At 41.2% G+C, this 15,721-nt stretch overlaps 1 protein-coding gene across 2 annotated transcripts in view; it reads right to left on the reverse strand.

Moving 5' to 3' along the window:
• The window catches only part of cntnap2a (contactin associated protein 2a), a 280,648-nt gene that overhangs the window by 132,882 nt on the left and 132,045 nt on the right, over window positions 1–15,721 (reverse strand). For both annotated transcript variants that reach the window (XM_035619745.2, XM_047329941.1), the window contains exons 3-4: window positions 15,094–15,287; window positions 3,209–3,356 (exon numbers count right to left, since the gene is read on the reverse strand). In XM_035619745.2, coding sequence (XP_035475638.2) covers window positions 3,209–3,356; window positions 15,094–15,287 — 342 coding nt within the window. The remainder of the gene's footprint in view (window positions 1–3,208; window positions 3,357–15,093; window positions 15,288–15,721) is intronic.

Consider the following 15,721-nt stretch of genomic DNA (forward strand, 5'->3'; position numbering starts at 1 on the left):
AAATAACATGTGGTGATTATTTTGGGAATACATCTTCTCTTACTACTTCTCTTTTTGTGCTTCATCTCATTTTCTTTGCCATTGCCAAACAATGTACATCTCCCCTATTTCTGCTTTGAGTTTGGGAGGAAACATTTACAATGTATAATGATTTTGAGGGTTTTTCAGAATCAGTTGATTAGTATACGTGGAGCGTTTGTAAAAAAAAACAAAAAACAGCATACTAAAATGTATCACGATAAACCACGAGAAAATTTTCTCTCCACTTATTGGTCAGATGTGTCTAGGACGGGAACAAGAATGTAAATAAAGGAAGGTTTCGTTTTGTGTGTGTCTCTCTCTAAGCATGTGTTTATTTCATTGTATGTATGCGCCTCATCACAAAGATGTCAAGGCGTGTTGGACAATATTTATGTATGTCAGAAATGAAAACACAGTCCTTGGCCTTAATATATATATATATATATATATATATATATATATATATATATATATATTTTTTTTTTTTTATTATTTTTTTTTTTTATAGTAGCTATTGTTGTCAACCACGGACATTATCGACCAAATGGATGTTTCTAGCTGACCTTTTTTTTTTCTTAATAGGCGTCATAAAACCTTTTTTTCACAGCAGACATTTTTGACTTGTCACAGTAGAAAAAGCACAGCTTCTGCTGGAATAGCATCTCTATGTTGAACTGGATCTTCGTTGTTATGGTTACGATAAAAGCAGGGTGCACTAGTGGCAGAGTATTGGACCAGGTATAGGCTTATGAAAAGATCAAAAACCTGATGCATTCCAAACCTGATGCAACATCCTCCCGTGTCAGTGGCCTGTGTTTGGTCGACTCATGCATCCTCCACAACCTGCTCCTAATGATGAAGAACCACTGAGCGTGGTTGGAGCAGAGTTTGAGGCCATGCGTTGTCTTGGGGAAAGGATCATATCACTTGGAAATGGCGGGATTTCAGGAAACATGGAACTGTCCCGCCAAGTGACAGGGGGGTTGTAAACGAAAAAAACAAGTACCTTGTGTATATGAAGGAAAAAAATTATTCCAATTATGTTGAAAGGCCCAATGAAAGGAAACAAATTGCACAATCTTGCCTCTGCCACCTCTTGCAGAGTCAATGTTGCTGCAGGCGTTTCAATGCTCGATACTTAGGGAGTTTAGCTTACCCATTAGCAAACAATGTGCACCTTGTCCAACAATTCATGTGATACTGTTCCAAGATGGATTTGGTTTTAGTTTTCACTTGTAATCTCATCTCACTGCTGCGTTACTTTTTGTTCTGAGTTTTTCGGGAAAACCACTGTGTACTCTGCCAAGCAAAGTTCCGCTACACTTGCATGACCCCTCGTCTTCGGTTGCTTCGCAGGCCAGTGCAGCATAACCACAGTGCCTTATGAAGCAATTGGCTTGGTTCCATTAGAAAAGGAATGGGCTCGAACTCTGCATCGTGCTGCACATCTCTCTGTATGTGCCTTCTCCTTGATCTGGACTTTGTTGATCTTATACAATGCCACCTAACTTTCACCTTTTCTCCCGTCATAATTACTGCAACTACTGGTGAAATTAATTGTAAGTGTGGTTTTGCTGGCACAGACCAAGCATTAGGGTCTGATGGTTACTCAGCTCTATGAGGCTGTCCAATGACAGGTGACGCTTGATTGAACCAGAGTGCACAGTACCAGGACCCTCTCAAATTGCTTCAACAGCGAAGGTAATTGTAATCTAAAGAGATGTGATTTGTTATAGGTAAAAGCTTCCATACATTCAGATGGCAATTGCACCTGGTGGATAATGAACTTCAGCAGACCCTTTGCAGGAGCATTCGCTACATTCCTACCTGACACAGTGCTTGACAACTATTGTCATGTCCATGGAGAAGCTGCAGAATAAATGAATTCGATCTACACCAAATCATGTCACTCTAAAAATACTTACTCTTACATTATCAAGCTGGTGACGAAAAGTGTTAAAAGTGAACTTGGATATGACCCAGTTTAAAAACTTTTTTTTTTTATTTTGGCTTAAGTGAATTCTTTGTAGGTATTACTGTGCAGTACCAGAATGTTGTTTACAAGTCACACAACACTGCCGGTGCTTGACAGCCAGCTCGGCAGTTGTGTAAGATATTGATCGTCCCAACATTTCTTTCTAGAGTTATGAAATGTATCTTGTTGAGTCTTACGTGCATATCATGCTTTATCCAGCGTCTGTATTGGATCGACAGTGTCCATAGTGCGTTATCTTGTCCTTGTCCAGTTTTTGAAAATGTGAAAGAATTTTTTTTTTTTATCATCTTATAGGAAAACCAGGATCTGTTTAGCACTATTCACAGCTCAACATTAAAATGTGAATAAATTCTATATTCTAATTAAGATCTCTCAGAGGATGAAGGGGTTGCAGTAATTCTAATTTAAAAAACATTACAGCAACAAGTTGATTTATCTCAGTACAAAAGCAGCTACATGTATTACAAGTGTACCATTTTCTAGTTGAAGTTTGTGCGTGTGAGGGGAGGGTTGAGGGGGATACGCTTCTTTGTCTGTGCATACACATGTGCATCTGTGCATTTGTTGTGTGCGGATGTGTACGAATTGCATCTTGTCATCCTTATCTCCACTGACGTGCTTTTCTTTCACTTTGGAAGGAAATGAAACAAGGGCAACATAATCAAAAGGCTGACGACTGACTGGAATGCAACGCATGCTTTTTGAATTCAAACACAGACATACACACTCGCAGACATGGCGCAGCCGCATCTGTGGAATGAAAGATGTACGTGTGTCACTTATAACGGTAATTTATGCAGAGCCTTAATTGAAAATTGTTATCAAAATCAATTTGGCAGCCTTTTAATAGGATGAGAGCAAAGAGGCTGCGAGAGTAAGATCCCTGGATGATGCATTTGTTAGAAAGCGTGTGGGAGACAGTGTGTGAATGCGCGTGCAAGGGTGTGTGTTTGTCGGCCTGCGACTGTGCGCGGCATTCGTTCTGCACATTGTGTGCTCCTGTTTATTTGTCCAGACAGGTTTTCAAACTAGGTTTGTGTTTGATTACTGTGCAGAAGTAGCTCCTAATAAAGAAAAAAAAAAACTCAATGTGACATGACTGGACTGACAGACCATCATTAGGCCCTCCCTATGGAGCCAAAATTATAAATGATGTGTCTGTGATGTCTGCATGTGTTTGTCTCCACTCACAGTAGGAGCAGCCGTAGACTTCTATGCGCAGACCGATCCGTCCCTCCTCGCTCCAGTCCAGCGGGACGAGCCTGAGGAAGCGAGCCACGATTCCCTGCTGCAGCTCGTGGCGAACTGCGGTCTCTGAATTTGAGTTCCCAGAGAAGGCCTGTGAACACACACGCACACATACACATACACACACACACACACACACAGAAATTAAATACATCAAAGCCACAAGCCTGCAGTCAAACAAACAGCTTCGGGATGAAGAACAACAGTGAATTTGTTCCACTCACCATGTTCTGCCCTAAAGGTTCACACTAACAAAACATACAAAATAATTATGAGTCTACATATCTAATATGCCTGCCATGAGACAGTCTGACTGCAAGGGGTTTGAAGAAGAAACATTGTATCTGTTCTGCAGGATCATATTTATCTGGTCACATCACTTCATGTTTAGGCTGCTTTGCTGGTCCCCAAAGACTCATGGCTTCAAACGGATGAGATTTAGATTTCCTTGTCATGTTAGCGCTGCTTTCTCCATATCTGAGTGTTGAATGAATGTATTGTCTACATCACACATATGCACAGTGGGACATCATGCTTCAGAAAAGTTACCCAGTGGCTGTCGAGCTACAGAAACCTGAATGAGACAAAGGTTCACACTGAGGAAACTTGTTTTGGCCGTTGTCTAACATCACATCAACACTTTCTTTAAGTATTAAAGTTCAACAGTCCCTGGTGTGCCCGGAGTCATGGCAAGGCAGCAATACTCGCTGCGAGAATGCAAATTGAGCTGACAACAAAAACTGTCACAAAATTAATTAACTTCACACTTTTTCTTTCTCCATAGATTCAAACACAACAGTAGGCACGGACCACTGTGGAGAAACATCATGAATAGCCTCGTAGGTAACTAGACGAGAGGCAGACTCTAGACAGCCATGTGTTATTGTAGATAAGACGTGAAGTAAACGAAGGACAGTGAACGAGTGTGGGAGAAAAGGGCTCCGCTCGAGAAAGCCTGCCTCAAGCTGACTCCTCGGTGACCCAAATGTACACCGCTGAAGATATGCTATCAGCGAAGGAGGAGATGGTCAGGAGTTCACACCGAGCTCAGTCACTGACTTTCCACTGTGGCAAGGGAGTGGACACCAGGGGAACAGTGCCTCTATCTCCTCTGTACCTTTTCCCTCCCTCTCTTTCACACTTTATTTTTCAGGGAAAGGTTAACTGAGCACACAAACATATACGCCTTTTTTTTTTTTGCAACCTGCTTCAAATTCACACAGCTCCACATGAGAGCTCTTCAGTATACTTTAACTGCATCTTCTGCTCTCTGCAGGTGCACGGGTCTCGCAGATCTGGGTTATCAGAGTTCCTCTAGGACAGATGTGCCGCTTTCTGACATATTCACGTAGAACTTCACGTATGTCAGCCAGCCATTAAATGTACAGTCACTGTTTAATGCAGGTTTCCTGTCGAAGCCAAAGCTATTCGGAAAATGGAAACCATTTGTCCTGTTTTCACAAGTGCACACCGTAAACTCTCTTTATTGTTGAAAATATTTTTTAAATCACAACTTCTGAGAAATGTAGCCGCTGAGAAATCAAAGAGTGGAGCTTATAGGGTAATTTTCACAGTGAAAAATGTCATGGAATAAAAAAGAACATCTGGAAAAAAAAAACGACAACATCCAAAAAGTTTAGAATGTCCCAAAAACTGAAATATGTCTTTGATCACTGGGGCCAGCACGACCCTGTGGAGTTGTTGGCATACTTCTCAGCTTTTCTCTCTCGCTCTCTTTTACTGTCAAATCATCTCTGTTGTATGTTTGTCCTTCACTATTATGTCTCCAAAATGCCTGTGGTCCTGGCACAAGATTGAAGCCGAACAAGTGTGGATTTATCAATTTGCAGCAAAATATGCATTTTTTCTCACAACCACCTGCACGCGCTCCACCTTGATATTTAAAACCACTCTGCAAAGTTAAAACCTGATATCACACAGAAGTTGGTTACTCAGTTAGAAACAGAATCCAAATTAAACTCTGGAGACTGAATATCTGCTGCGGACTTGCTCACTGCCTGCATAAGACTTGTTTTTGTCCAGCTGACACTTTCGTCTTCTTGCCCTTGTCAAGGTATAAGCGAGAGAAGGAAAGAGAGAGGAAGCAAAACCATTTGTCCGTCTTCACGCCAAAGCTTCATTCCCCCCAACTCATTTTCCAGCTTCCTTTTCTTTTTATTTCTTTATTGTGTTCATCCCTCTATTCAGCACTTATCTGTGCTTGGCTGAATGAACAGCTCAATTCAAAAGGCGTTACTATGCAGAACGGAGGGCAGAAGGTAGGGTGGGGTAGAGAGGAGGAAGCGGGAGGAAGAGGTGGGAAAAAAACTTGCGGATGCCGAACATCTAGCAAAAGTCTGCCTAGTCAACCATTTAATTCCCTTTCCTCCAAAGTCCAGTCATTAACCAACAAAGCAAATGCGTAAAAGGGAATTTGTGCGTGAATGTCTCACTGCTTATGGTGTGTATGTGTCACAGTTAATGTCAGAATGTGTGTGTGTGTGTGTGTGTGAGAAAGAGTTGGGAAAAGCAAGAGCTTTGACACTTTGACGTTTTGTTTAATCAAGAACTGATGTAATTTATGGCAACAAAGACCATAAAGTGCCTGAGATAACTTTCAGTGTGTTTGTGTGTGTGTGTGTGTGTGTGTGTGTGTGTGTGTGTGTGTGTGTGTGTGTGTGTGTGTGTGTGTGTGTGTGTGCGTGCAAGACCTTGTTGGGACCAGTAGTCCTCATAGGAACCTAAACCCTAAAGAGGAAAACTGTCATACTGCATCTGGTTGGGGTCAAGGCATTAATTGACATTGTAGGAAAAGGTTAAGCATGTGGTGCATTTGGGAATTTTTATTGGACTCTATTGGGGACGGGGATACATACATATACTCTTCTTAAATGTGCTCCTGTGAAGATGTGCATTAGGTTTAAGAAAACTAAAAACATAAAACATCTCGGCAAAGTTGGCTAACCTTGGATTAGAATCAAAACATTGCAGATCTGTCACATGATTTTGAGCTATCTTTGAGATCAGTGAGGGCAAAGTCGAGAGAGAGAGAGAGAGAGAGAGAGAGAGAGAGAGAGAGAACATGACTTGACTTGGGGAAAACAGAATAATGAGGGAAGCAGGGAGCCTGCCAGTGTCCTTGTTGGGCATGTGGAACAGCGGTGCTCCTGTCACTCATGAAGGAACAAGCTAATCACTTTACTACAGCCGGTCAACAAATACCCCTGTGGTCTGCTCCATCTCACACACGTGCACACACATCACTCGCCGTTTAAACGTGACACACACACACACACACACACACACACACACACACACACACACACACACACACACACACACACACACACACACACACACACACACACACACACACACACACACACACACACACACACACACACACACACACACACACACACACACACACGGTGCATGTGAGCATGCTTCTGCCCACACGTTCATGTACTAGACACCCATTATTTATTTGCTCCTTCCTGGTCCCTCCTCACTTACCAATTCTCCCTGGCTACATGTTTTCCATTTCCTGAATGTGAATCTGTCATTCCTGTCTGTCTATTTGTGACTTTGAAAATCGATCCGCGCGTGTGTGTAGTTCGCATGTTAGCCAGAGACAGGCGTTTCTAGAGAACAGATCTCCAGATACTGAGGAACAACAAGTGAAAGCCTTTTTTTTGTTTGCTGCTGGACCCTTTGTTAGACTACCCCAGAGGCAGGGTCAGTGTGTGTGTGTGTGTGTGTGTGTGTGTGTGTGTGTGTGTGTGTGTGTGTGTGTGTGTGTGTGTGAGAGAGAGAGGATTTCTGTGTGAGTTTCTTCCTCACAGAAGCAGGGGAAATCAGTCTGGTCTTTTGTTTTTATCGACAAGTGTACAGGAAGAAACAGAAGGGCCACGTATGAAAATGTGTGTTTCTGTGAAACCCAGTGTGTGGCTGTGGCTTCTGTGTGGTGCCAAGAAAACAGGACAAACTGTGGCTGCGCTAATTCATGTCCCTCGTCTTAAAACTGTATGTTGTTAAAATACAGCGAACCTTGAGAACAGGCCTCACCGAAAGAGATGAGGGATTCTTCGCCTACAGCTAACCACTTCTTGACTCTCTCCCTCACAGAATTAAAATTCCGGGCTACACAGTCAATCAAGCCTCCCAAGAGGGGTGGAGACCACAACCAGGTTCTGCTGCGGGCACACGCTAAAATGGGTTTTGGTCTGGGTGCACAGTGCCACACAGGCTGAACGAGGGCCTTGACCTGAGCTGTATCCTGGAACATTTTCTTTCTACGCTTTCTAGCATCTCCAAACATGTTGCAACATTCCTGCTTATCTGTTGAGTCTCTCTGTGCTTTTGTTGATTTCTGCACATCGAATGCTTTAATACATACAATACTTTTTTTTATAGGTGCAGGTAAGGTGATTTAAGCGTCCTTTGTGTCACGGGGGCTAGTACATTATTATATGCCTTTGTATGTGTGATAGTCATGTGCGTTCCTGATCAGTTCAGTTTCTCATTAACTGTCCTCAATCGCTAAAATGAGCTCCCACACAGCAGGTGACAAAGGGAACTAGAGTCCTTTTCTTTGCTTCACTTGCATTGTTATGGGGAAAAAAAGTGAGGAACACTAGCAGAGCATTTCATGCGAATCCATTTTTTTTTTAATACACTTCCATTTGGCTCATTAATTTCTGTGGAGCAATCAAAAGAAAGAAATTACTCCATAAAAAAAATCCAACATTTTCATATCGACAGCATCATCAGCATTTCTTCCCCTGACTGCAGTAAATTGTCATTGGTGTGCAAAATATTCCCATGCACTGAATAAAACTTTGCAGACAGACAGACAGACAAAAACACACGCGCGCACACACACGGAAAATAAAGAGATTTAAGAGCCCATTACTCCGGCTGTGAACATTTGGCACCTTCTCTCTCCCCCTCTGCTCAGCAGGCACCACCACTGAGGGAGTGAAGGCTGCTTCCATGGCTCTGCTGTAAAACCCCACACACCTCTGGAGCAAAGTCGTTGTGTTCGTGTGTGCGCGCCTGGACCTGCTAACATTTTACTGAGTCCTTATGTGCGAGTGGTTGTGTTCTTTGACACGTTGTTTGAGGAGGCCAGCCTTCTCACACTCATTCATGTCTGACTACTCGTGCATCACACCGCCCACTCACTCGGAGCTTTGACACAAGAGCAAGAACCATTTGGAAAGAGGGCAAAGTTCTTCTTCAACATAATTAAGACAGGCATCGGTCATCACAGTCTTGGAGTCTAAATAGAAAAATTAAATTTGAGTGACACCATCTGTGCACCAGTGGATCCAAAACTGTAAAAACAAACCTTTGGATGTCACGAAACACCGAGGCAGAGAAAGGACAATCCAAATCGCCGTTAAGGTGTAATTTCACAAAAAGATTTAGTGTGCATTGTTTTGTCCACTGTCACACAAGTAAAACGTTCAGGTTCATGACAATAACATCAAAATATCAAATGGCAACCACTAAAGTTACACCACAGGAGACTCCCATGACCCACTGGGAAGCGTCCTCTCCGTCTTTTTTAGTTTAATCCATCATCCTCGTTATTTTACACTCTTTTTTTTTTTAAATTTTCATACAACCCTTATCTTGAATGAAGTGACATTAAAGAGGCCGATACTCAAGTCATTTGAAGTCACTGCAGAAGATCAAGATACAGAGACGGAAGTCAGAAGAGGCGTTATATCAATGTGCAAATGAAGAAAAGTCATGAAAAGTCATATCTATGGCTGCGATCCACATGTTCCTCTGCGGCGAGATTAGTGGAATTCAAACATTTTGGACTTTAATGCCTGTTTAATAATTAATTTACGATGGCCAATGGCAAGTGGTCGGCAGTAGTCGAATGTGAGTGAATCTGAGTGCATGTGCATGATTCAATGCGTGGATGTGCATGATTCGGGATCAAAAAAGAGACGTAATACTAAACCTTTAAAGGATCTTACATTAATGTCAATGCTGGCACTCTCCTTCAGCAGTTTGACTCATCACAAAGTGTCTTTGGACCATTGGCTTGGGTTCAGCGATGCAACGATAATCAGTGAGAAAATCAGTGTCCAAGACTGGTAAAACGCAGAAACGTTTATGGCAGTTTTGATAATAATTACAAAGACATCAGTCAAGTATTGCTGTTTTCATAATATCTCTCTCTGACTCATATGTCTCTCTCTCTTTACAAGGTAAAATCCAGTTACATTAAGTTCCTCACGTGCTATTTCCTTGGTTCGGGATTAAATAAGTATTATCTTATCTTATCCTGATCCTATTTCAATAAAAGGGACTTGTTAAAATATTTTATGTTTAAATATCCTCCTTTCATTGTAGTTTGATGTTGCGTCAGTAAAACATGACACGTTTGCCACTATAACCAAAGAGCCCTGGGAAATACTTGAAACAAGTCTGTTGATCTCATATGTAATAACAAAAACCCAATTCAAGACCCTTTCCCTTGCTTTAATTCTGTCCTTCGCTTTAGTGCTGTTTCTAGCGTTAATGTACACTTTCCTGCCCTTGTGGTTCCTCCAGATAAAATGGTCAGCCGCTGGGAATGGGAACGAATGCGACACTTGATTTCTGTATCTAACCAGATGCGAAAAACGCGGTGGACGATTTGAGTTCTCAGCATAGGAAAGAAAAATCCCTCAAGCCCAAAACATGCATTTTTGTGCCTCTTTTTGTTTTCTTTCTTCAGGATTGTGAAATAATGCAAATATATAAACAAAGTTCCAATCTATCAGAAGTGAAAACCATTGGTGAAAATTGATAAATCCGACGTGGCCTGTTCATACGAATGCACGGTACGAACAGATGTAGGAGAAATTTAGGATAAGATTACAAAAATGTTCTTGCACGAGGCTCTTCGACTCTTTTTATTTGTCTAAGATACGAAGATACTATCTTGTTTCACACTTATTTTTTATTTACATACACACGAGTTTTGATGAATCACTGTCGGACTGCTTTGCTTGTATTGCTTTCTTCCATTGCTGTCTCGGCTCTTAATCTAACTCATTCATTAGCCCACTGGTCTTGAAGACAACTGAGATGAGATGACTCAGGGGCACTTAGCAACGCCCAGACAAAGAAATGTGAAACTAATATCAGCCTGACACGCAGAGAGAGAGATGCAGATCACCGGTGCATAAATCCAGGTGCATGATTTATCAGGGTATGCTCGGCAGCTTCCGAAACTGAATTAGTCCTCACCACTGAGACACGGAGGCTTCACCATTCATTTACCTGATGAACCACAGTGTAGCGGCGCTGCCCCCTCAAGAGGACACGCATATGCACACCTTATTCACACTTAGCACAAAGGCAAGCACATGAATACAATCACGCGCCAAAACACACACACTTGCTCATGAACATTTCATTAGGTTCGGTTTATATACAGACTGCAGCACTGGGAGAAGAGCAAATTAGCCCCGAGCCCTTCAGGTGAGAGTGGAGGGATGCTTCCTGTGCCTTTTATTTTTTTTTAAGCAAAACTCCAAACACATTTTCATCTGTAAATACCAGAGAACTGAAGCTAAAATACCAAAGCTAAAAAGGACATAATTAAGCTTTGTCATTAACAGAAGGTGGCAGAAGTCACATTTATGCTTGTTTTGTTCCTGTATTTACAGTTCCAAAGAAAAATAGCTGTAAATTGTTGGCCCACTGTCATATACGTGTGAACATCTGTTTAATGTTCTCACTGCCTAATGACAAATGTATGAAGAGGTGTTAACATGAAGTCGCATGCAGAGGCACTGTCACTATCAATTTTCCCGTCAGCACGGAAGGTCCTCCCGTTATTTCTGATTGCATATATCTGAGTTTTGCAGTTACATCAGCGACAACAGGAATAAAAGTTTAATAGCAGTCAAATAGATTTCTTATTATGTAGAATAGCTGTGTTCTAAAAATTTAAAAAGTAAAATCTCAATAGTCTGGGATTCTTATTTAATTTCTTTTGCTGGAGCTTTTTGGTAAACACATCCTCGTCTGAGCTTCTCGTTACCCCTTCTTCAAAGCACAACTTTTCACTGGTCCACTGAGAAACCATTATCAACATGTCTCTGTTTGATCCGTTCGGTCCACGGCTGTGCCAGTTTATTAGGCCACATTCGTAAAAAAAAATCTCACAAAGTGAGAGAAGGTTGATGTTTAATTCGTTGTTGATTGAGTTTTAATGTGTAATCAGACAGACAGTTTTTTTTTCTTGTGCTTTCACAGATTTTGCCACATCCTCACAACTCTGCTTTTAATGTTCCCTCCAAGACGTCCATTAAGGTGTAGAGAGCACTATAGCGTCAAACTCTTGACAGTTGAACTGAAAGAAAAAGCTGTTAAGATGATCATTTGAAAGGTTTCCAAGACATATATTTTGATGACAAATTGTTACTTGTCATTGAGCACTGCAAATGTCTAAAACACATCACTGCAATTTTTTACAACTGTCACCATTTGATAAGTGATGGGTTTCTGAGGGTGCATTAGTAAATCAGTAAAAACCTTTTTTTCCCCCCCATTAATTGCCAGGGTGCAAAAGATTGTTGAAGTACCCTGTGGATTTTACTCACACTAATCAAACACAGTTAGCCTTCAGTGCTGCACAACAAATCATACCATGCTTCATTACAGTCTGACAAATATATCAGATGCATTATGTTCCACCTAAAACATTTGTAAATACAGATTCTTTATATACATTATTGCCAATCTTACTTATATTTTTTGGGGATATTCCTATTCTTTAGATTGCACCACCGCCACTTTGTATTAGAAACCACAGTAGCTGATAGGACTGTTCATCACAACACCCCTTCGCCCAAAATCAAAAGGTATAAACATCGGGGTATCGCTAATCATTGCACTAGTAATAAAATTAAAACTCAATAAGATATCATCTGCACATAAAACCATAGCATTTTCGAATACAGCCAATGAGTTGCTCCCATATCAGTTTAATCATCCTAACAGCCTCTGTCCTCCGGTTATTATTACAGAAATGTATCAGTGTCATTGTGTCTCCTTAGCAGTGAGCGGCATGACACATTCATTTTTTTCACAAAATCAATACTGCACATGCCCGGTCTTTACCACTTCTCCTCACCAGTGAATCACAGGCACAGCAGTCCTGCCGGCGTCAACGCACCCGCTTTAACCGATAGTGGTTTGGTCAGTTCGGCGGCGAACGGGTTAAGCGATCAGCGCGGAGTAACGGCAGGTGGTGATTGGTAGCAAAAGGTTCCCTGAATTGAACCTCCATGCATAAGAGTGCAGGACAGGTGGTTTTCTCCCTGGGGATCGCCGCGTGAACCTCATCCAGCGGCGAATAGGACTGAGCTGAGTGTGATTGAATAGGCCGAAACGGGGCCTGATGGTAGCTGTGTGTGCGTGCGTGCGTGCGCGAGTAAGTCTGCTTTAGCACCTTACCATCCCCACCCATTCCTTTGATCAATAGAGATGATGGCTCCAATATTATCACCACTTACTCACATATTGACGTACACACACTTGTGTAGAGGCACATTTTAATCATCACCAAGTCCTAGCAGAAGGAATAGATGTATTTGTGTACGTGCACATGCATGAATGCGTGCACTTATGTAGATTGCTTGCCTCCCAAAGCCTATTTTAAATAAAAGAAGAGAGAAACAAACGGCTCCAGCTTTGCTTGTTACTGTATAGGGGTTATTGATGGTATATGCCCAGCCTAAAATTATTGGCTCTATATTTGTTTACACAAGCAATATTTTTGAATTACACAGGCGATAAATTAAAAAGCAATATATATGTCGTACAACTAGACAAAACTGGAATAAAAAACAAAACAACAACTGTCTGCTATGGTTACAAAAACACCCAAGAGATGAATGTGTTTTGGAGTATTTGCAGAAATATTAGAGGCAATGAATCAGGGTTAACGGCAGCAGGAAAACACTTCAGCATGAATAATAATCAGCAAACAATTATGATGCAGCACACAAGAACTACAGCTTAATTTAGTTTCATCTATAAAAGATCCATATTTGTCACCACAACCAGTCCAAACAGTCCTAAAAGAATAATGATGAAGCCATTTGGGGCTTGATGCAGAGTTTAATATCCGCAGACAAAAAAACAAACACTGTACTGTATTTGTGAGTATGAAAACACACTAACTATGGGCTCACACCAGTCACGATGCCCATGAACATGTTGACGTTCCAAGCCATTAGCACTCAGTTGTCATTACTAGTGTTACGTGAGAACTCGGAGCTCATGGGTGCTCATCTTCAGCCTTCATTCTGATCTGAACTACACACCTGTAGTTGTGTAACTGCTCCTTGCATGATTCATACCTTCTAATCAGACACATTCATTCACACACCAATTAAAATTCTATTTTTTTAGTTATTTTTTTTCAATCGTTAATCTTTGTTTACAACAGATTTAGAAAAGGCAAAGGCTAGCTGAAAATAATAGTGTCAGCGAAACACCTTTTTTTAATATATCAATAGTTCTGTTGCTGATCAGTGTGAATCAACAATTTTGGAAATATTTTTCAAGCTGAAGAAAGGAAGTGAAAAGCAAGAAAATAACCATGGTATCTGTAGGCGGTGAAAATTGGATGCCAGTGTATGAGAGTTATTCTGAGTTTAATTTTGAAAAGCAACAGAGCAGCATGAAAAATAATGATTCACAAGAAAAAAAAGTCTACATTTAAGAGCAGCTGCAGTTTACTAGGAAAGCAAACAGATGAAAAACATATAAAACTTATTTTTTTGTGTGGCAACCCAATGTTGTTTTTCTCATTTTGGATATCCTCTTTTATTTTGGTAAAGACTTTTTTTCTGAAGCAACATCATTTACAACACAGTGGCGTTAATTAACATGTGTTATCACTGCCCATTAAATGAGTAACTAATGGTCTTCTGCAGGAGATAACAGCCTGAGGGTTTTGGCAATGTCCAGACCATTTTCTACACAGATTCTTTCTAGCAGAGGAGAATCAGATGGACTGGCGGAAAATAAACATTCACTGTCTGACTCCACTGGTGGAGATAAACATGGATACAGCTCCTCCCCTTCACTTTCAGGCCTTAGATTTCTGCTGAGCTTAGTGTATCAATGTTATTCATGACAGGGCTATTTTTCTACTCTCCTCTCCCTCGAGCTGAAAGCCCATCGTCTGTTACCTGTAGCCCTGCACCAAGCAGAAATGGTGAATAGTGTGGCCCATTACCCCATTAGCTAATGATCTTGGATTGTAAGATGCCCCACCCAAGTGCTTGCAAATGGTGCGGTAATTGATGTCTGTTGTTTTGGAATAAAAGACACACAGTAGACGACATAGCCAGAAAAATATAACAAACAATGTCAAGGTATAAAGAGCCAGAATGTTGTTCTTACGCTGTATTTTCCATCTCGAACTCTATCAGTGCTTTAATAGGATTTTTGGCTGAGACGTTACATTTAATAAAAACTGAGCTAATTAATTGATTTCAATTTACATTCGCCATGTCTTTTAAGCCCACACAAGGTTTTGTGCTCTGGGTTTTGTGCTCAGGTGAAAGGAAGCCTTCACATTGTAATGATAATGACAAGAAAACACCACATTTATTTTGTAATAACAGTGGAGTGTCATCTGATTTCATGACATTCATTTTAACACCCACATCTTGAGCCATCTATTCATTTTTAAAAATTAAAAAATAGAGCTTTGTATACAGTTAACTACAAGTATCATCCCAATGTAAAGATAAAATCAGGCCGACTGTGGAGCACTGCCTTTTTTTTTCACTCACCCAAATATTGCCGTCTTGGTGATATGGTTTCCAGTTCCGTCCAGTGTCGCTGTAGAGAAGACGGTACCGCGTGGTCCAATCAGAGCTGCTGTAGCGACCCTGTGTTGATAGGGCGCTCACCTGCTTCCTGGAACCAAGGTCCACCTGTAGCCACTGGTAATGGTCACTGTCCAGAGGTGACCATCCTCCAGCACCTGCAGAGTTAGTGATATTTTGTAATAGTTAATTACATCTCTGATGTTTTAAAAGTAACAAATAGGAGGAAATAGGTTTTGTTCTTCAGTATATATCATTAGCAAGAGCTCTCTGTTCCACACACAGACTGAGTTGCCAATATTCAGGGCAGACCAACTTTGGAGCCCGACACAGAAAGAGAAGCGGCATGGTACCAACATAATGACGTTTTACAAAGAGAATGTGTACTTATAAATGTATAGTCTGCCCTGTTATTAATGGTCCGTGTCCAGCAGCGAATGGCCTAGACATCCGCTCCAAGACAGACACAGGAATAGCAAGAGAAGTAATGTTTTATTTAGACCTTTGCGTAGGGTAAGAGCCTGTCCGCTGTAAAGATATGTCCCAAGTGCCCTCTTCCTCAGCATCATGAACTTATTCACTCTCCAACTTT

Source organism: Scophthalmus maximus, chromosome 21, assembly GCF_022379125.1.
Source record: "Scophthalmus maximus strain ysfricsl-2021 chromosome 21, ASM2237912v1, whole genome shotgun sequence".
Classification (NCBI taxonomy): Eukaryota; Metazoa; Chordata; class Actinopteri; order Pleuronectiformes; family Scophthalmidae; genus Scophthalmus; species Scophthalmus maximus.